The sequence below is a fragment of a genome (genome assembly GCF_019968985.1).
Source record: "MAG: Porospora cf. gigantea B chromosome Unknown PgB_NODE_198_length_29535_cov_147.276, whole genome shotgun sequence".
Taxonomy (NCBI): domain Eukaryota; phylum Apicomplexa; class Conoidasida; order Eugregarinorida; family Porosporidae; genus Porospora; species Porospora cf. gigantea B.
Genome location: NW_027178779.1, coordinates 1 through 18,645, shown reverse-complemented (window position 1 = coordinate 18,645; position 18,645 = coordinate 1). Strand labels below are relative to the sequence as shown.

The 18,645-nt window shown below is 54.7% G+C and overlaps 9 protein-coding genes across 18 annotated transcripts; 4 read left to right on the top strand and 5 right to left on the bottom strand.

Annotated features, from left to right (window-relative positions):
* Positions 1-287: 287 nt before the first annotated feature.
* On the bottom strand, positions 288-3,590 carry KVP17_002284 (uncharacterized protein; the record flags this gene model as incomplete). 4 transcript variants are annotated; one of them, XM_068518386.1, is made up of 4 exons in its annotated part: positions 288-1,883; positions 1,915-2,098; positions 2,126-2,532; positions 2,583-3,590. In XM_068518386.1, 4 exons carry the CDS (start codon positions 3,588-3,590, stop codon positions 288-290), a joined length of 3,195 nt encoding a protein of 1,064 aa, XP_068377211.1. The 4 variants fall into 4 exon arrangements, with proteins under 4 accessions (XP_068377211.1, XP_068377209.1, XP_068377210.1 ...); XM_068518384.1 differs by lacking the exons at positions 2,126-2,532; positions 2,583-3,590 and having other exon boundaries at positions 1,915-2,025; XM_068518385.1 differs by lacking the exons at positions 288-1,883; positions 1,915-2,098; positions 2,583-3,590 and having other exon boundaries at positions 2,122-2,472.
* Positions 3,591-3,604: 14 nt separating this feature from the next.
* On the bottom strand, positions 3,605-4,195 carry KVP17_002290 (uncharacterized protein; the record flags this gene model as incomplete). The annotated part of the gene is made up of 1 exon (XM_068518402.1): positions 3,605-4,195. The coding sequence occupies one exon, from the start codon at positions 4,193-4,195 to the stop codon at positions 3,605-3,607; it is 591 nt and encodes a 196-aa protein (XP_068377224.1).
* A 40-nt stretch (positions 4,196-4,235) lies between these two features.
* Positions 4,236-5,404, top strand: KVP17_002292 (uncharacterized protein; the record flags this gene model as incomplete). The annotated part of the gene is made up of 2 exons (XM_068518406.1): positions 4,236-4,257; positions 4,299-5,404. 2 exons carry the CDS (start codon positions 4,236-4,238, stop codon positions 5,402-5,404), a joined length of 1,128 nt encoding a protein of 375 aa, XP_068377228.1.
* Positions 5,405-5,440: 36 nt separating this feature from the next.
* Positions 5,441-6,952, bottom strand: KVP17_002288 (uncharacterized protein; the record flags this gene model as incomplete). The annotated part of the gene is made up of 1 exon (XM_068518397.1): positions 5,441-6,952. The coding sequence occupies one exon, from the start codon at positions 6,950-6,952 to the stop codon at positions 5,441-5,443; it is 1,512 nt and encodes a 503-aa protein (XP_068377219.1).
* Positions 6,953-7,042: 90 nt separating this feature from the next.
* Positions 7,043-8,776, top strand: KVP17_002294 (uncharacterized protein; the record flags this gene model as incomplete). Of its 2 annotated transcripts, XM_068518411.1 has the most annotated exons (2): positions 7,043-8,626; positions 8,697-8,735. In XM_068518411.1, 2 exons carry the CDS (start codon positions 7,043-7,045, stop codon positions 8,733-8,735), a joined length of 1,623 nt encoding a protein of 540 aa, XP_068377233.1. The 2 variants fall into 2 exon arrangements, with proteins under 2 accessions (XP_068377233.1, XP_068377234.1); XM_068518412.1 differs by having other exon boundaries at positions 7,043-8,776.
* Positions 8,777-8,786: 10 nt separating this feature from the next.
* Positions 8,787-9,425, top strand: KVP17_002295 (uncharacterized protein; the record flags this gene model as incomplete). The annotated part of the gene is made up of 1 exon (XM_068518413.1): positions 8,787-9,425. One exon carries the CDS (start codon positions 8,787-8,789, stop codon positions 9,423-9,425), a length of 639 nt encoding a protein of 212 aa, XP_068377235.1.
* Positions 9,426-9,608: 183 nt separating this feature from the next.
* On the bottom strand, positions 9,609-11,430 carry KVP17_002286 (uncharacterized protein; the record flags this gene model as incomplete). Of its 3 annotated transcripts, XM_068518390.1 has the most annotated exons (2): positions 9,609-10,466; positions 10,495-11,430. In XM_068518390.1, 2 exons carry the CDS (start codon positions 11,428-11,430, stop codon positions 9,609-9,611), a joined length of 1,794 nt encoding a protein of 597 aa, XP_068377215.1. The 3 variants fall into 3 exon arrangements, with proteins under 3 accessions (XP_068377215.1, XP_068377216.1, XP_068377217.1); XM_068518391.1 differs by lacking the exon at positions 10,495-11,430 and having other exon boundaries at positions 9,609-10,316; XM_068518392.1 differs by having other exon boundaries at positions 10,438-11,430.
* Positions 11,431-11,455: 25 nt separating this feature from the next.
* KVP17_002293 (uncharacterized protein) lies at positions 11,456-18,139 on the top strand (the record flags this gene model as incomplete). 4 transcript variants are annotated; one of them, XM_068518410.1, is made up of 4 exons in its annotated part: positions 11,546-11,886; positions 11,915-16,447; positions 16,475-16,766; positions 16,793-18,139. In XM_068518410.1, 4 exons carry the CDS (start codon positions 11,546-11,548, stop codon positions 18,137-18,139), a joined length of 6,513 nt encoding a protein of 2,170 aa, XP_068377232.1. The 4 variants fall into 4 exon arrangements, with proteins under 4 accessions (XP_068377229.1, XP_068377232.1, XP_068377231.1 ...); XM_068518408.1 differs by lacking the exons at positions 11,546-11,886; positions 11,915-16,447 and having other exon boundaries at positions 16,647-16,766; XM_068518407.1 differs by lacking the exons at positions 11,915-16,447; positions 16,475-16,766; positions 16,793-18,139 and having other exon boundaries at positions 11,456-11,890.
* A 179-nt stretch (positions 18,140-18,318) lies between these two features.
* Positions 18,319-18,624, bottom strand: KVP17_002287 (uncharacterized protein; the record flags this gene model as incomplete). The annotated part of the gene is made up of 1 exon (XM_068518396.1): positions 18,319-18,624. The coding sequence occupies one exon, from the start codon at positions 18,622-18,624 to the stop codon at positions 18,319-18,321; it is 306 nt and encodes a 101-aa protein (XP_068377218.1).
* Between the last annotated feature and the right edge of the window lie 21 nt (positions 18,625-18,645).

The following is an 18,645-nucleotide window of genomic DNA, read 5'->3' as shown; positions in this document are numbered from 1 at the left end:
TGGCGTACCGACGACGAAACACTGTTCGACGACGAGCACGACCAGTTACAGGTCGCTTCTTCTCCTTCTTCTCGATCTTGGGGGTCTGGTTGCGGACCTTACCAGCAGAAGAGAGTGAGCCGTGGACTTTTCCCATCGCAGTGTTGGCGTGCACTAAAGCTCGATTTCCATTGAACCGTTTTGTCCCCTGATTCTAGGAAGCCTCCTCCCCTGCCTGCCTCGGTTGCTCAATCGTTTTACACTACACACGTTTAACAGCATCTTCTCTTCAAATCTCGTCGCTACACTTAGCGTGATAAAATCTTGGCCAGGGTCTCCGACAAGTGCACCTCCACAGAGATGTCCTTAAGGTCCACTCCCGTAAACTCGTTCGTATTTACAGACCACGCGAGTCTTAAGTCTGGCCGGTTGTCCAGCAAGGTGTTTACATCCTCTTTACGAACCGTTTGTTGGCCTTTGCCAAACATGCTGTCGACGACAACGGCTAAATGGTCTTGGATCTCCTTAGCGTTCGCAGGGATCATAGGGTGTCGATGTTCCAATATTCGATCCATTTGGCCGCATATTTGGTCCTCTATACGCCGACTAGCGCATCGCCGGAGCCTCTCGGCCTCTCGCCTAATATCTGCTTGCTTCTCGCGAATCTCTGACATGACCTCTTCACGCCCATCAGATGAGTCTGCTGTGACCTCTAATCCAAGTAGAAGCCGCTTTTGGTCCTCAGCGAGACCGTCCAGATCTTCGTCAGGGACAGGAGTCTTTATGAGATGCCTCGCTATCAGTACGGCTCTTTGTAGTAGCTGTAGCAGTCGCGATTCAATATCTCGAACTCGATGCTCTACCTTGCTCAGAAAGCGCTCAGCCAAGCCTCTGTTAGCCGGTAGCAGTGTAGTGGAGCTCAATACGTCTTCCAAGCAGGTTCTTTGTCCCTCCAGTACCAATAATTCGGGTTGAAGCTGGCTTAGCTCGTCCCGAACGAGTTGCATCTGGATCTGAGCCTCCGTGCGAGTCAATGCGCAGGGACAATTACAGGAGAAGTCCCTAATAGGCATGTCTACACTGGACTCCGTTCCTGCGGACTCCAACTCATCCACCCCCGCCTTCGGAGAGGAAGTCGATCTGTCTAAAACAACCTCTTCGTTCGCCTTCTCTCCGAGATGCAGCCACCGTACAGTTCTCATATCGCCGACGGCCATCTCAGCCAAGTGTGGGTAGTACGCAGTGACCACGCGGTCGGCGTCGTTGTTGTTGTCCATTCGGAATATCGGTCGCATCTTCTGGGGCTGATACATCACATTACTCAAAGCGAAGTGCTGCAGAAGATCCAGTTTGCCTTGAAGGCGACCGTACGTCAACGCGCAGATCTTTGTAGAGCGGACGCTAGTCCACCTCTTCCCTTGGAACCGCATGTAGAAGACGGGAATTTTGCTGTAATCAGGGAAGTTGATGAATCCGTAGCCCACATTGCAAAACTTATTCTTGTTCTTGAAATCAATTGGGACGTAAACGAAATCCAGTATGTCCTCAAAGTCGGCCAACAGCTCGAGAAGGTCGTCGAGGGTTAGTTTATTGGGAATGTTCCGGATCATCAGTGTAGTGCGTGTGTCTTGGCCGTGAATGATCTTGCCGAGGTGCACTTTATACACTGATGGATCCACATTCTTGCTGAAAGGCTCAGGCTCCACGGCGGCTTGCTGGTTCGAATCGGCCTCGGAGCCCAGAGTCCTCTTAGGAGTCGCTGTGGGAAGGGCCTCGGCATCCATAGGGTCCTTAGCAGCCGGTAGCTGCGCGAGCACATCGATCATGCCGCCTTCCCCCAGTGGTTTAAAGCTGTGGTCCACATCCTGCAGCCGAGATGAGAAATAAGCGAAACGTAGCATTAACTGAAACAATGTGAACCAAACAGACACCTACCCTCCAGGGCAAGGGAACTGGGGTATGCTCCTCGGCTTTCCCCGCAGGCGGCGCCACACAAACTAGCCGCATCGTTGGGGTCTCCTCCTCAAACGTATCCACGAAATCCATCTTCCTCAGAGAGCGGCGAGTGCGGATGCGCTTTTTCTTGCTGGTGGTCGACCCGGCTGATTCGTATTCAAAGCTGATATACAGACGCCGGATGCCTCACCGCCCTCCATGCTCATCGTCTGTAGATCCTTCGACCTTCTGGCAAACATCGATCCAACCCACTACTTGTGAAGTTGATGGTAGAACGTCACTTAGCTGATTCGACTCGTCCGGTACAAAAAGATCCTCTTCGCTGGAGTCCTGCCCGCAGGGCCGGAGAGGGGTTAGGAGGTCTACTCGCAGTTGGTCAGCGAGCGCCCAGAGGATCTTTCGGGCAGTTGTCGACGACACAGTGATGCTCCCCCCCTGTGGGAGCTCGGTTCCCGCTGTGAATACTACTGAATACTGCTTGTTCTCTTCAGCTGATTCACTGATGCTAATGTTCGTCAACAGCGACACTGCACGCATATCTGCTTTTTTTTTCATCTCCGCACGAGTAACTTCTCCAATCGTTGGATGAATTCCGCCCTGTCGGCAAACTTATTTGTCTGTGGAAGGGTGGTATTCTCGGAGCTCACAGGTTCCCGAGGGGCTACGATTCTAGGAGAGTTGCCTTTCGGTTCCAGGTCACACTGTGTCGCTCTGTTCGCACTTGAGGTCCCCTCCATCACGTCGTGAATGAGCCCTTGTATTTCGGTCTTGAGGCGTTCCATGTCGTCCTCAAGAGCCTGCTTCTGTAGTCGGGTCCGTCGAACGTTAGTTTTGGTGTCGCACCACCGCCTCTCGTAGTCGGCCAACTTCTCTATCCAGGAGATGGGAGATATGGAGCTGGCGCTAGACCTGCTCTCCTGCTCTGGGTTGACGCCGCTCAAGTCGAGATGGATGGAGTCCACCTCTCCTGGAGTGGTTCCCACGGGAGAGGAGTCTCCGACCTCTGATTCCGGAGGGCTATCTCTCGCCGGGACTGATTCCGGAGGGCTGTATGTCGCCGGGACTGATTCCGGAGGGCTGTGTGTCGCCGAGACTGCTTCTGGATCGCTGTCTCTGCCAGGCAAGTATTCAGGATCTGACCAACTTCCTGATCCATCGAATATCTCGGTGACCAACCTTCCGATGGCAGCATCGCCGTAATCACTGTTTACCCCTGGATCTTCGACGAGAAATGTCGCGCTACTCTGCAGTGGTGTGGAATCACAAATCGGTTCCTTTACGTTAACCGGAGCCAGTGACTGAAAAAAGTACTCTTGGTATCGTCCTGAGGGTTGTGGCTGGTTGTCGACCGGATATGGCGTGGATGGTCGTCGTGGTGCGTTCTTTGGCGTCTTGCGCCGTCGCGTCGGTTTTTTCTGCGTCTGTGGTTCGTTTGGTGCATTGGTCTCTTCCACGTTCAGCGATACCGGTGGCTCAGGCGCCTGAGGCCGGTGCTGTTCAATCCTCGGTGGACCATGAGGGTTTACAGCGAGACACCAGCTGCCACGGTGTCGCTCCTGCTTCTCATCCAACGCCTTGTTGGTCTGTTCAATCTGGTGTTGTATGGATCTCAGGAGGCGCATGCACTTCTGTTCCTCTCCATCACTATTCGGCATTCACCGGCAATAAATTACATATCATGTGCAAGAAAGCTTGTCGGCACTTCGTACACTTCCCGTGTGTCTTCCACGCTCACTATTGTAGCTCTGGCAGCCGGTGGATAGCTTTCGTCAAATTCTCGAATGACGGGCAACTGAGCCTTGACTCTTGGAGGGTCCGCTGGCTGATTCTCCCAAAGTGGAGTGAAGACGCGGTTGAAGGTGGAACGGGATGCCTCCGTTACGGAGTTCATCGCGTCGATGGCTTCGACGAGGCTGCTGTCATACCACGTGCCTCTAACGCCGCTGCCATCGCTACTTACCTCCAATTCACTACAGCCTTGGAGCATTTTCTGCAGCGTAGGATCCGATAGGTCGATTCTTGGCACTCCGAATTGCTTAGCGGCCTCTTCTGCGCTCATGCTCGAGGGTCGCGGGCCAGGGGTGGCTCCCCAGGGAAGAGTTGGAGGGTCGTATCTCTGAGGTTGAGGCACATCAAATTTCATTTGGCCGCTGGGTTGCGCGGGCTTGGATCCCTGTGTAAGTAGTGATGCCATCATGGCCAGTTGGCCCATTACGGAAGTCTCGCCGCTGGGGCGCTGTTCAGGGTCGTCTGCCGTCATGGTGTGCAATACGGAATAGTGCACACCAAATTTGCTGGTGATGGGCAATTTTCATCCTGCAGGTAGGTGGCGTCACAAACCTAAGTTACTCATCTTCTTCCAGCGCGGAAAAAGGTGGCGTCCTGTCTGTCCACAGTGCCAAGTCTGCAGGAAGCAGCCGAGGGATGCGTTAGGCTGACTGAGTACATGGACGAAAGTTTCGAACAGAAGTATGTGAGACAAGAGCCCCTGGAGGTGACTGCTGAATGCTCAGTGTACCGCTGCATTAATCGGACGTCTAAATGTCTCTTCACCATGAAGGTGGCCTTCGCGGACACGCCGCCTAGAACCCGGGCCTTACAGTCAGAGATAACGTTGCTCAAGTACCTAGGTACGCTCAGCCCTTTCATTGTGAACCTCTGGGACTACAGCTCTCGAAACTTCGACGTGGAAAGTATGGAAGCTGGAAAGCAGGGAACCTGCGCCGCGAAGATTCAGGAGGTCGTCTTCGTGATGGACAATTTCGACTCGGATCTGCTCCGGCTTGCTCGGTCCAAATCTTTAACCGAGGGCGACCTGAAGAGTATAGCGCGCCAGCTACTTCGAGGCCTTCAGTACGTCCACAACCATGACGTCGTGCATCAATTCGTCCGTCCGGCCGCTGTCAAGGTGGTGGAGTCTGCGTCTGTTAACAAGCTCAAACTCGGCTGCTTCCACAGAGCCACCCGTGGCGTAGAACCCTTTTTACAGCCGGAGAACGCCTTGGACGCGAACTTTTTCGCGCCGGAACTTTTGCACGGAGGACCTTTAACGTCCAAAGCTGATATTTGGGCCGCAGGTTTGACGCTGTTTTTCTGCCTGCACAGGTATCTGCCCTTTTCAGGAGACTGCGTGTTCACCACCTACGCAAACATCATGCAGCTGGATGCCCGGAAGCTGCCCCAGTTCCTGTGGGCCTCCCCAGACTCACTCTACTTAACCCCAGGAGTCAAGCACTTCCTAGAATCGCTGCTCCACCCTGATCCACTGAAGCGCCTTACAGCCGAAGCCGCCCTGAATCACCGTTGGATCCGCGTTGTCGAGCCAGTGCCTCCAAAGGTAGACATGAAGATACTCCAGTCTAACAAAGAGGACATTCCACCCTCCAGCAAAACAGGAAGTAGCCGCCCACCCCAAGTTCCGCGTCTGGACCTCAGCCAGCTCGAAGAGAATGTTGACACATTATGTTAGCTAACTGTAGAAGCCCACGCCCCTTCCTAAATGTACTCAACGTAATTCACAGGCGTTTGGCACGAATAGAGTACCCGCCGTCGTGTCGTCTCGCTGCCGCTTCGCCGAGCGTTCATAAGCCCATGCAGTGAGCAATGACGCCGCAGAACCCAGATAGCCTGAGGGCACCGCCTCCAAAAGGCCGCCACCGGTGCGACCTATGGAGCTGTGCGCGTCCCATAAGCCATCTGAACCGTTAATCAGCAACGTGTGGCAATTGGGGGTGGGTGTAAGGATGCGGAAGTCGATGTCTCGCTCTTCAAGTCGGTATCTGCGAAGGAACGACAGAGGAGAGATATCTCCCAGTCCACCCGTCGGCTGTAGGGCTGAGGCCCGCAAGGACGGCAGCGACGCCCAGCCCACATACTTCTCATAGAACGTGATGCACATGGTCCACTGTCCAGAGAAGGCAGCCGCGTCGCCTAGCCGCTGCAAGATGCTGCCGCGGTCGTCAGAATTTCCCTCGGCGACGACAAGTGTGCCGGAGCACAGCACCGTGGGAAGAGATTCCTCCACTACGCGTCGTTCCAAGGCCGCCAGGTCTAAGGCGGGGGAGTGTGGCAACACTGGTGGGTATGCCTGTTGCAGGCGGTACTTAACCAGGGAGAACATACGCCGGCGCTCTTCCTTGTTGGTAGCGTTCTGATCGGCAGTTAAGAAGCCGGAACTGGACACCTGGCGTCGCATGTCGTTCGTCGAGTAGGTGATTCGATAGATTCGCGAGTCACCGAGAGCGCCTGAAACCACCAACCGCCTTCCATCAGCTAAAGAGAACAACAATGACACCGAGAACGTGCTTCCGGCAGAACGCATGTGCGGTCTTGTCAGAGGGTCAATAATTAGCCGCTCTTGAATGTGGTCAACGAGTTGGATGAGGAGGCGCTTAAATGGCTCCGGATGTTTCCGGAACGTAATCTTCTGAACTGCGGCTTGCGTGTGGTTGGACGTGAAAAAACGGAAAGAGTGCCACACAGCAGCCTTGGACAGCACCCTCGCGACGTTGTGGTCTCCGTGCCCGTCGGCAACAATCGTCACGTGCGCCCGCACGACAGGTATCTCGGCGTCCGGCTTGAACTCCTTGTTCAGCACGGCGGCGGCATCGTTCCGGAGGAAGAACACTCCTGCCATCGCGGAGTCTTCATTGGGCCTGGTGGCAGGTCCGTGCTTGAGCGGCTTGTTATTGGCCAAGGTGGCGGCTGAGTAGTAGCAGTGCGTTAACGTAGGGGATATGTGCCCCTTAACAGCGTCGTCAAACTCTGGAAAAGGCTCTGCGCCTTCGACATGATTGTAAAGCGGGTTACTGAACACGAGGTGATGACGCTCTCTGTTTCGTTTTCGTGGCGGAAGCCGCTTTCTTACAGGGGGACCAATATTCAGCCCACCGTCGAGTTTCAAAGGGGGTGCGTTCTGACGCAGATCCTCGTCAGACCCCACAAAGTCAGAAAAGCTGTCGAAAGAGAAGACCGACGCAATGGCCACCGCGGAAGATAGGAGCAGGTCGGTCTTCATAGAGGTGCACTATTAAGGTGCACCTCGGATAGAGGTCAAGCCTGTGTTGGATTGTCATAATCAAAGGTGTCAGAAACTCGGAAATAGCCAATGTCTGACCGACGCCGGCTAATTTTGAGCCTTGCGTTGGCTGGCACCTCAGCACTTGCAGCCTACACATGGGTTAGAATGCATGGACGCCCCCCCAAAAAGCTCCGGCAGCGACCCCCTGTGCACGTTTACTTCGGAACGCAAAGTGGAACCGCGCAGGCGTTCGCAGAGGACCTGGTCCGTGATCTCAACGGGCGAGGCACGATTGCGAGGCTAGAGAACTTAGAACAATGGAAACCGGCCTCCTGGGTCGGTCTGGAAGGATCGCCTAACCTTCCCGAGACGTCACAGATGTCACTGGACCACCCCGAGAGCTTAGAGCTGGACACAGACCTGTGCCAGTGGGCGATTTTGATTGTTTCGACGTACGGCGACGGAGAGCCGCCGGACGGGTGTCTAGAGTTTTTTAGGTACATAGCGAGCAAGAAGCGGGAAATGGGGTGTCTTAGCCACCTGAAGTTCGCTGTCTTTGGGTTGGGGTCAACAGAATACACGCACTTCAACGCGGCTGCGAAGAAGCTTCAACGGCACTTGATTCGGCTGGGCGGAGTCCAGATTGTTTCGACGCGTCTGGGCGACGACGCGGGCGACATTGAACTCGACTGGAAGCATTGGAAGGAAGGTACTCTGTTGCCTTTTTTTGACGTGGTTTTCCCTCCCAGCGGGATCACAGCTCCTGCATCTCCGCCGAAGCTCTGTGACTCGGAGTCCTCTGTAGTTCGTTGTAGTGTGACCGGCGTTCATGAGCTCATGCAAGACCCTTCAGAGGTGACCACCAAGTTAGTAGTCTTCGAGGCGGATGCTCCACTCTCGTACGGACCAGGGGATTCCTTCTCTCTCAGGCCTGTGTTGACGTATGACCCTGCAGTGAGGCGCATGGCCACGTTATCGGCCATTGTCAGACCCGCTGGATGGGTAGTCACGGAGGAAGACTGGCTTGTAGTCAAGCAGTTTCACTTGCAGTTGGATGAGCTGGTGGCAATACTGTCCTTGGACCCAAAACAAGCCGTGTCACATATTCCAACACCCAGTCCAAGGTACTACTCTGTGTGCAACCCCAGTCGGTGCGAGATTGCCGTTGTGCAGCACATATTCGACCTGCCACCATTGGACCGCTTTTATGCTCTATTGAAGGCCAAGCAGCTGCCGTTCATTCGCCTTCCCGAGAGGTTCACTCAAGCTACGGGTCTAGTTTCGACCTCCCTCTGCAATGCGAAGATCGGCGACCGATTCGAGGTGAAGGTGTGCCGAGGCCTTGACCTTCAGGTGGATGGCCCGTTGCTGTGCGTGGCCACTGGCACTGGCGTGGCCCCTTTCAGGGCACTGTGGAGGTCGAGCAGGCAACTACTTCCCTCAGTTCCACGTTGGCTGCTCTACGGCATCCGAGACCAGAAGAAGGACTGGCTTTTTAAGGAGGAGATGTCACGAGGTGTTCCCCATTTTACCAAGGTGCGTGTTTGCACTTCCAGACAAGCCGCTGATGACACACCGATGCCAGGACTGGAGGTGCGGGGACCGGTCCGTGTTACGGACGCGCTGCTGTCGCTTGCGGAGGAGGTCTGGGACACATTCTTGGCTCCCGAGGTGGGTGGAACGCTCATTCTGTGCGGCAGTCAAGGCATGTGCGCTGACGTGATTGCATGGGTGCGTACAGTCGGTGAAAGCAGAGGGTTTGAAGATTTCGACTCTGTGATGACGCGAGAGAAGAGGCTCAAGACGGAACTGTTTTGGTAAAATCGGAAATATGGACGCTCGACGACAAAAATTGGCAGGGCTGAAGGAACGCATCAACAAGAGCCAACAGCAGAACCTTAGGGAGAGCCTGGAGGAGAAAAAGTTGCTAAAGGATCCTCTCTACGCCAAGGGTCGCCAAAAGGCGGCTGCCAAGGATCACGACGCCGAGAAGCCTGATGAAGAGGACTCCAAGCGTGATCCGCAACTGGACGAACCTTCCCAAGCAGCCCTCAATCGAAAAAAGAAACGCGAATGGAAAGAGGAAAACGTCCACTTCGGTTGGAATTACTTTAACAACGACGCCCTATACAGGGCGCACAACAAACGACTGAATGAAACTGTCTTTTGGGAAGGGGAATATGCCAAACAGGAGGAAGAGATGGGCGAGAAGGTGTTCGCCGCTCCACGTCACGCGATCGTTCCCTCTCACAAACCCACTGACAAAGCCAAAGAGCGGCTAGCTAGTATGGTCGAGAAGCAGCTGGCCCAGCGGGCAAAATTCAAGAGACGACGATCGGAGTACGTGGATGAGGAAACCATCGACTACATTAACGACCGGAATCGTCACTTTAACAAGAAGCTTGAAAGGCATTTCGACGCCTACAGTCTGCAGTACAAGCAGAATCTGGAGAGAGGCACGAATATTTAGATTCGGCTGCTGAAAAGGGGACGCAGGGTCCACATTACGATTTTTTCTGGCACTCGAATGTGACAAGGAGTCACGACATACACAAGCAAAGCTGCATGAGATCGGCGTCGAACATCGGGTATCTGGGCAGGGTCCCTTGAGGGACCACTCCGTACTGAGGTGTCTGGAGGTGCAGTTTGATGATTATCCGAATGGAGCGAGCAACCCACGGTCAAGCAGATGCTTTCTATATAGCGCCCTATTAACGGTTTCTCGACCGTGCTTTCTGTGTATGTCCAGTAGACACCGCCCCTGCGGTATTTGTCTGCGAAACGTGGCTTCTTCGTCTGAGCTGGACAGCGAATCAAATCCGTCTATAACCTCGGGATCATCACTCTCGTAGGCGTGGCTCACGCGGCTCATTCGGCTCATTCGGCTCTTGACGACCATTTCCACGGTGACTGGTGGCAGCCCTGGGGGCACATAGGGCCTGCCAGACCTGCTAGCTTGGAGAAAAGGCTTGTGTTTCATAGCTAGAGACAAAAGCTGGCCCAATTGGCAGTCAGGGTCTCGTACGGTCAGATTGTTCCACACGGTCAACAAGCAGGCCCCAGGCTCCGAGTCAACATCACGAGCAAGGACGGTGTGCAGCACGGCTCCGTCCGGAGGCCAGACAGATTGCAGGATACGCCGACAGATTCCAGCGTGATTGGGTACGTCGAAGAGGATGGCTTCAGAACAGGAGGGTAAGTCCTCTATCCGAAAGTCGAGGACGTCCCACCCAAGCAACAGCACTCTACGCGGGAGAAGCGTCCAGGCAGACAATATGTGTCGTCTTTCTCTGAAATCGGTTGAGTTATCGAAAGTCAACACATGATGCCCCGCCAAACAAGGCAGCCGTAGGCTACTCATCAGAGCAGTCTCTCTGGATGATGTCACAGGATCGCAGCCACACAGGACGGAATCCAGAAAAGGACCCAGTCCTGCGAGTCTGACAGGGTTGCAGATAACTAATGTACGGTCTCGTAAGCAGTCAGGCAGGTGCTGCTCGAGCCACAGATACTGGGTGGACAAATTGCCAGTGCCTCACCTTGCCCTCTTCAGATGGCGCCAGTACAATGTCGGGACACGGCCCTAACGATGGCCTCCGCGATTCAGCAACGAGAACTGTCTTCCTCAGGTCGAAATAGTTAGCCACGTACAGGTGCTCGATCTCTGGACACATCCCCGCTAATAGAACTGTCTGAATGCCAGTTGGTAGCGCGGTGAGGAGGCTTCGCACAGCAGATCCGTGGCATTTGAAGAGCATTCTGCCTTCGACGATGACGAGTCGAAACGAGTCAAGTGATGGAGTGCTGCGGGATTCGTATCGGAGAGCGTTGTACGACGTGGTTAAAACCGCTGGTTGGAGGTCCACCACCCTTTCCCTCTCGGCTCTGCTGAGGCTCCGCGAGAGCAGAGCAGCGGTTAATGGCAACTGAGCCGCTTTCGCCAGCTGACAGATTACACGGTGGCGGGCCAGGGCCTGTTCCTCGGAGTAACACACAAACAGCGTTCTCGCCTGCCTACCGACGATGGCGGCTGCCACAGCAGGCCAACTAGCCAGCGGCTCTGCCTCGGAGGCAGAGCCCACCATCATATTGCGACCAGCGAGGACGACTGGTAGAGCCTGGCAGGCAAGAGGGTCTTGAGGCAACCGAGCCGCCTGTGCCAACAACCTTGCAAGTTCCGGGTCCGGAGTCGCGCTGCAGCACGATGCAAAAGGGTCTGACAAAGCCGCTGGCACGTTCAGGCCTCTGATATCGAGGGCGAAGCGAGTTCTGAAGACACGAATGTCTTCGCTGGTCGCAGGAAGTGGATGCCAGACCGTTGGAGTGACTTCGACGTCGGATTCCACACGGAAGGGCAGATAGTCGTCTGACCAGTCGTCGCTGCCGTCGTTCGCCTGGACCCATTGTACCTCGCCATCGGTTTCTCTCGGAGGCTCCGTGAGGGACTTCAGAAAAACGTCCATAGGATCCTGCATGGTGCCTATTTAGCCTTTTCGTGGCATGCTCCCCTCACTCGCCGAGCTCCTCTGGAGCGATGAGAGCATCCCCTCGTTCCAGACTGAGCGGCCACTTGGCAGTGTGGATCAGCTGATGATCGACGCCACATCAGCTGCTATGCGTATAGGAAGTGATTCGCCTTACTGCCTGTTGGACGACGCTCCATGGACTTCGAACCTCAAAGGCCTTTCGAAACGCGGAGTTCAGAGCATCAAAGTTTTGCCAGAGGTCACGTCTGAGTTTGCCCACGACCGTTTCACGCCTGAGACCTACAACCTCAACTCGGTAAGCGGCTCCTTCGACCCTTGTACCTTTGACATGGCCTTGCGTGTAGTGAGCCGTATCCTCGGGCCGCTAGCGGCCGAGCTTGGCGACCTAGGTGTCAGCCTCCTTCTCCACGACATATACATCAGCGACGAGTCCTCAATCGCGAGGTGAGGCGTTTCAGGGTGTCGCACATAGTCTACTATCCGCGTACAGCCCCTCAACGGCAACAGAGCTGCAGGTTCTGGTCGACCGCGACCTACGACCCCTGCTGGCTACTCTCAAGCTGGCTGACAGCACCACAGCGGTCAAGAAGGCGCAGGAACTGATGGAGCGCGGCGTCCCAGTGGTGCCTCCGCGCAGCGCCCGTATCCTCCGACAGGGAGCTGTAGACGCCCTGCCTGTAGCCTCGGCCAAGCAGTGGAAGCGCCGTCACGGGCTTGTCACCGGAGACGCGAGGATAGAGGACATGTATGACGTCTCAGCCCCCCAAGCCGAGGGCATACTCATGGGCCCAGGCCTGGAGCTGGCTCACCCCGACTGGCAGACTAATGTGTCTCCACTGACTGCCTCTACCCAACTTGTGACCATTCCCAGCCATATTATGAACATCTTGGACCTGAAACGACAGCTTGTTCCGCGTTTGGAAAACGCGGATGTCTTCAGCGTGTTGACTGGTATCATCCGTCCTCTTGACCTTTGCGTGAAGGACCCCAACATGCTGGCATCGGAGTACTTGGACCTTCTTGGAGAAGCTTCAGTGGACCTAGTCATGTTTATCGTGGAGTGTGCTCCTTCTCTTTCGGAGCAGTGGGCTGAACTTAAGGAGGCTACCCTCCGCCTGATGTGGACGCGGAGTGTCAAGAACCGTGATAAAGTCTTTATCGGTGGCCGTGGCGAGTACCAGTACCGAAGCTACGTCAAATCCGTTGACGTGTCCGATATTGTGGAATGTGTGGAATGGCACACCTCTGAGCAAGCCATTCAGCAGTCGCTGAAGCCGGGTATCGCTCCTCTTGGGCCCGCAGGGAAATTGGATGCCAAATTTCGCTTGCCTCCGGACGCTATCGTCGACACCACGGAAGACACGGAGACGGTGACGTTGCCAGCCCCTGCCCCAGTCGTCTTTAACGACGAAGACCGCGTCCCCATATCGGTTCTCCCTGAATGGGCGCAGCTGGCCTTTCACGGCATTACATCCTTCAACCCCGTTCAGTCCCGCGTACTGGACAAAGCTTTCGGCTCGCATGATAACCTGCTCGTGATGGCGCCTACGGGCGCGGGCAAGACGAACATCGCTCTTCTGGCTATCCTGCACCAGGTCGGTCAAAACCGCACTAGATCCGGAAAGATACGGCCGGCATCGAGTTTTAAGATGGTCTACATCGCTCCTATGAAGTCTCTGGTGGGCGAGATGGTAAGGAAGTTCGAGTCCTGCCTCAAGCCGCTGGGTATAACTGTCTGCGAAATGACTGGCGACCAACCTCTGACGCGTCTACAGATGATGTCAGTGCACCTAGTGGTAACTGTACCTGAGAAATGGGATATCATTACGAGGAATAGTCCAGACACAGCTCTCATGGAGTGTGTAAAGGTCGTCATCGTGGACGAGGTACATCTGCTGAACGATGACTCACGCGGCCCTGTTTTGGAATCTGTAATCGTTAGACACAAGTACTTCGTTGAGACGGGGCAGTCGGCGTGTCGTCTGGTTGCTTTGTCAGCCACATTACCCAACTACCAGGACGTAGGCCTCTTCCTGGGCGCGCCGGCTAGCGGTCTCTTCGCTTTTGATGCTTCGTGGAGACCCATTCCACTGGAGCAGAAATTCACTGGTGTGCACGCCTACAACATGACATCCTTCGCCTTTAGAGAGCGCCTCAACGAGGAGGCCTTCTACGCCACACTGGAAGCGGTTAGGGAGGGCCACCAGGTTATCATCTTCGTCCACTCGCGTGCCGATACCTCGGCCACACTGCGGTTCATCCTTACCCATGCCAACGAGGAGCAGCTGCAGATGTTCCGCCCCACAACGGACCCTGGTTCGCTCGCAAAGAAAACACGGCACCACCAGCTGAAGGACTTCCTCCCCTATGGAATGGCCATGCACAACGCGGGTATGTTGCGGAGCGACCGAAATCTAGTCGAGGCTCTGTTCTACAAAGGCGACGTTCGGGTGCTATGTTCAACGGCTACACTTGCTTGGGGCGTGAATCTACCAGCAAGGCAGGTTATCATCAAGGGCACCTCAGTGTACGATGCGTCCCGCGGCGGCCTCGTAGACATAGGCATAATGGACGTGCTACAAGTGTTCGGTCGGGCGGGAAGACCGCAATTTGACTCGTTGGGGTCTGCGCATCTGATCACGGAGCACGCGAAGCTCGAGTCCTACGTGCAGGCCGCTTCAGCGAATTTACCATGTGAGTCTCATCTCGCTGCCCGGCTACAGAACCTACTCAACGCTGAGGTCTCCACAGGGGTGGTGGCCAGCATCGAGGAGGGCATGGACTGGCTCGCCCACTCTTTCTACCTGATCCGGGCGATGCGGCAGCCCCTGAAGTATAACTTGACTCCCGATGACGTCGCCATCGACCCGGATCTGTCCGGATTTAGGCGGCAGCTGGTGCACAAGGCCGCTCTGGAGCTTAATCAACGGAAGCTGGTTCGATTCAACCCTTTATCGGGGGTTCTTTCTGCGACTGAGCTTGGGCGAGTGGCGACCAGGTTCTACCTGGACGTTGACACTATTGGCACCTTCATACGCGAATTACCTTTGGTGGAATCTCCTATCGATCTTTTAAAGGTCTATTGCAAAGCGTCTGAATTTCGGGATCTCAAGGCACGTGAAGATGAGAGAAACGAACTTGACTACCTGGCCGAGCGGTGTCCATTAAAGCTGCCGCAGACCAAGTCACAGTTGACGGAGAAGGTTTACGTAGGTGGAAGACTCAAGGAATCCAAGCCCCAGGCTGGAAAGGGGAGTGACGACAGCGTGTCCAACATTCGACGTAAGGTGGGTATTCTCATCCAAGCCAACCTCAGTGGTTTGCCAGTCGAGTCCCATACATTGATGTCCGACATGTACCACATCAACCAGAACGCAGGACGAGTTTCTCGCGCCATGTTTGAGATGTCCCTGACTCCCTGCTTCAAGATGCAGCACCTCACTACCCTCTTACTAGAATGGACAAAGATGATGGAACAGAGGCTGTGGTTCATAGGACCTCGCAAGGTGCATCCCCTGATGCAGTTCGTTGACAGGTCGGCCGTTCAGCACAATGATAGCTCGGTTCACCTGCGTGAAAGCACTGTGGCCCGCCTGGAGGGTTACAACATGGATCGGCTGCTGGACTTCACTCCCCAGGAGCTAAGGGCGGCAGCGGGGATAGACTGGCAAAAGGTCAAGTCGTGCTTGGATGCGTTCCCCTGGATTGAGGCCTCTTATAAGATTCGGCCAATGACGCCCACCATCATTCAGGTCCATATGCATGTTTCGGCACGGTTCAACTGGAGCCGGAGGTGGCACGGCTCGGTGCAGCGATTCCATCTGTGGGTGTCCAACCCCGCTGAGGCGGCGATCATTCATCATGAGGTGTTTTCTCTGACAGAGGAGAAGTACAACTCCGACGACCCGATCGAACTCATCTTCACCTTGCCGGTACACGAGCCTCGCCCAGCCCAGTACTCGCTGCAAGTTGTATCGGACTCGTGGTCTGGCTCCTCGTACGATGACGCCATCGCGCTGAGCAGCTTTATCCCGCCTTCGTCGAGCTCGAGCCAGACGGCCCTGTTGCCGTTGGACCCACTTCCCGTGACCGTTCTACAAGACCCGCGCTTTGCGTCGTTGTACACGGCGTTCAAGTTTTTGAACCCAATTCAGACTCAAGTCTTTCACGCCTGCTTCCACACCGATGCCAACATCTTGTTAGGGGCGCCTACAGGGTCTGGTAAGACGATGGTAGGCGAATTCACCGTGATGAGGCTTTTCAAGCAAGAGCCCAAGGCCAAGGTGGTATACATAGCGCCACTGAAGGCCTTATCTCGAGAACGGTTCGACGACTGGAAAGCAAAATTCGAGCCGCTAGGGTTTCCTGTGGTACAGATGACTGGAGACGTCACCCCTGACTTCTTGGCAATCAGACGCGCATCGATCATCATCACCACGCCTGAGAAGTGGGACGGCGTGAGTCGCATGTGGCGGCAGAGATCCTACGTAAAGGATGTACGATTAGTAGTCGTGGATGAGATCCACCTGCTAGGCTATGACCGAGGGCCTGTCATTGAGGCCGTTGTGTCGCGAATGCGGTTCATAGCCCACAAGGTGGGTAAGGGGATGCGTTTTGTAGGGCTATCCACGGCGTTAGACAACTCTGAGGATATCGCCATGTGGCTGGGTGTTTGCCAGAATGGCCACTTCAACTTCCGGCCTGCTGTCCGTCCTGTACCGTGCCGGGTGACGATTCAAGGATTTCACGAGAAGCACTATTGTCCACGAATGGGAACGATGAACAAACCAGCGTTCTCCATCATCTGCAACGACTCACCAAATCACCCAGTGTTGATATTTGTTTCCTCGCGACGGCAGACACGGCTGACGGCTTTAGACCTGATCGCCTGCTGCGCGAAAGACAATAGCCCGTTCAGATTCAAGCACGAGTCTCGCTTGCCTCCTGGGGAGTTTCAATCCGTGTTGGAGAACTTCAAGGATCCTACGGTTCAACACTGCGTCAGGTGAGCGCCTCGGGGCCTGCGAATCAGTTTCGGGGTTGGATTGCATCACGCTGGCCTCTGTGACAATGACCGACAGATCGTTGAGAGGCTATTTCGGGAAGGCGCAGTGCAGATTCTTGTGTGTACCTCCACTCTAGCGTGGGGGGTGAACTTTCCAGCGAGGCTGGTGGTTATAAAAGGCACTGAATACTTCGATGGCATGCTGGGGAAGTACGTGGAGATGCCTCTAACAGACATTCTACAGATGATCGGCCGTGCTGGCAGACCTCAATTTGACGACCGCGCTTACGCTTCTCTTCTGGTGCACGAGCCCCAAAGGGTGGGGAAGGCTTCTCTCTGACACAGTCCTTCTACAGGCGCTTCCTGTACGAGCCTTTCCCAGTGGAATCCTTCTTCCACAAGCACCTCGTTGCCCATGTCAACGCAGAGATCTCGACCGGCGCTGTAAGGACGCCGGAAGGAGTGTTGGAGTATCTCAGCTGGACGTATCTGTTTAGGAGGCTTATGGCCAATCCAGATTTCTACATCGACGAGGACCCTGCTCCTGACGCCTCCATCAAGAACAGGGTTAAGGCCTTCTTGAACCAGCTTGTCACTTCAACTGTGGAGCAACTGCTTGAGCATCGGTGCATTGAACGAGTGGAACCCCTGGATGATGATGAAGACTGGGGTTTGGAAGGAACTACTCTCGGACGTGTCGCCTGTGTCTATTACCTGGCCCCCGCGACCGCCGCACATTTCGACACACGGTTACGTCAAGGTGGTGTGAACTTCAAGGATGTGCTCGTGCTGTTGGCCACAGCCTCGGAATTTGAACCGTTCCCAGTCCGTCACAACGAAGATAAACACAATGAGGATCTCGGCCTGGAAACGCCTTTTGGGTTGGCTGATCTAGATTGCACTGACGACCCCTCCTCACCTTTCTTCAAAGTCTTCTTACTTCTTCAATGCCACATCTATAACATTGCGCTTCCAGTCACGGACTACGTGACAGATCTGAAGTCCTGTCTCGATCAATGTGGGCGGCTTCTGCAGGCCCTATTGGACATTGCCTACAGCCGAGGATCGCTGGACGGAGTGAAGAGCGCACTTCTCGTGGGCCAGTGCCTGGCTCAAGGGTCGGAGCCGTTCACTCACAATGGCCTACGGGACCTCCCTCACGCCGGCGATGAGTTGTTTAGTCGATTAAGAAGTGGAAAGATGCCCATCACCAGGTTGGGTGAATTGGTGGATGAGTGGAGGACAAATAGCGTGGAGATCACAGCACTGCTCCGCTCAGTTTTGAAGCACCAGGAAGCCTCCCAGTTGACTGCTGTTTTGGACATCATACCTCGTGTTACCGCCTCGATCTCAGTGACTCCCAAACCGATAAAAGGACACGTTAAGACAGATGACGGTGTTCTTCAAATCGTCGTGGATGTGAAGTGGGCTCACAAGCCGTCAAAGATGAAGGTGTACTCGAAGAAAGTGAAGAAACAGCGAGAACCAGGTTGGGTTGCCATCGTGTATCGCGACGCGGAGCTCCTGCTGGTCCAGAGGATTAGACGCCTTGACAGGGTTGTCAGCATAAGAACGGTGTGTCGCGCCGTGGAGGCTAACATCGAGATTCGCTGCTGCCTCGTAAGTGATGCTTACCTAGGAATCGACTATGAATGCTCTAAGAAGCTCAGCCTTCTTGGCTGGGGTGCATAAGTTGCGTGGAATGACAATCATCGAAATCAATCATAACGTGATGCAAATCATTTTTACAAGATCAAAAATCTATTGCACCCTAAGGTTGCGTAGGCTTATTTTTGATTCCTTTTTTTTAATTCGCTGCAGTTAAGCTGGAATTCAAACATAAACATTGTTACTAGTGTTTGTGCCGGTGCCTAACACCTATTCTTCGTATCACCTCCATCCTTGGTACCATCAGGGTGCGTCCAGTAGAGGAACGGTTGAGAGCCCATGTTGGCCTTACCCACGCAACCTCCATCGATCTGGAGCTGCTTCTGGTACTGACTGGTGTCAACTCCCATGAGCTCCATGTACTCCGCCATGTAGTCAACTCGGATCTTAGGGCCATGATGACCGCCACTGCCGCACTCGTAGCCACCATTGAGAATGTTGGGTAGGTACCCGAAGTCATTGGTGCGTTGAGCGTTATCGACACTAAGCTCTCCATTGGGCTTCCACATGTTAATGATGGAATGCATGGA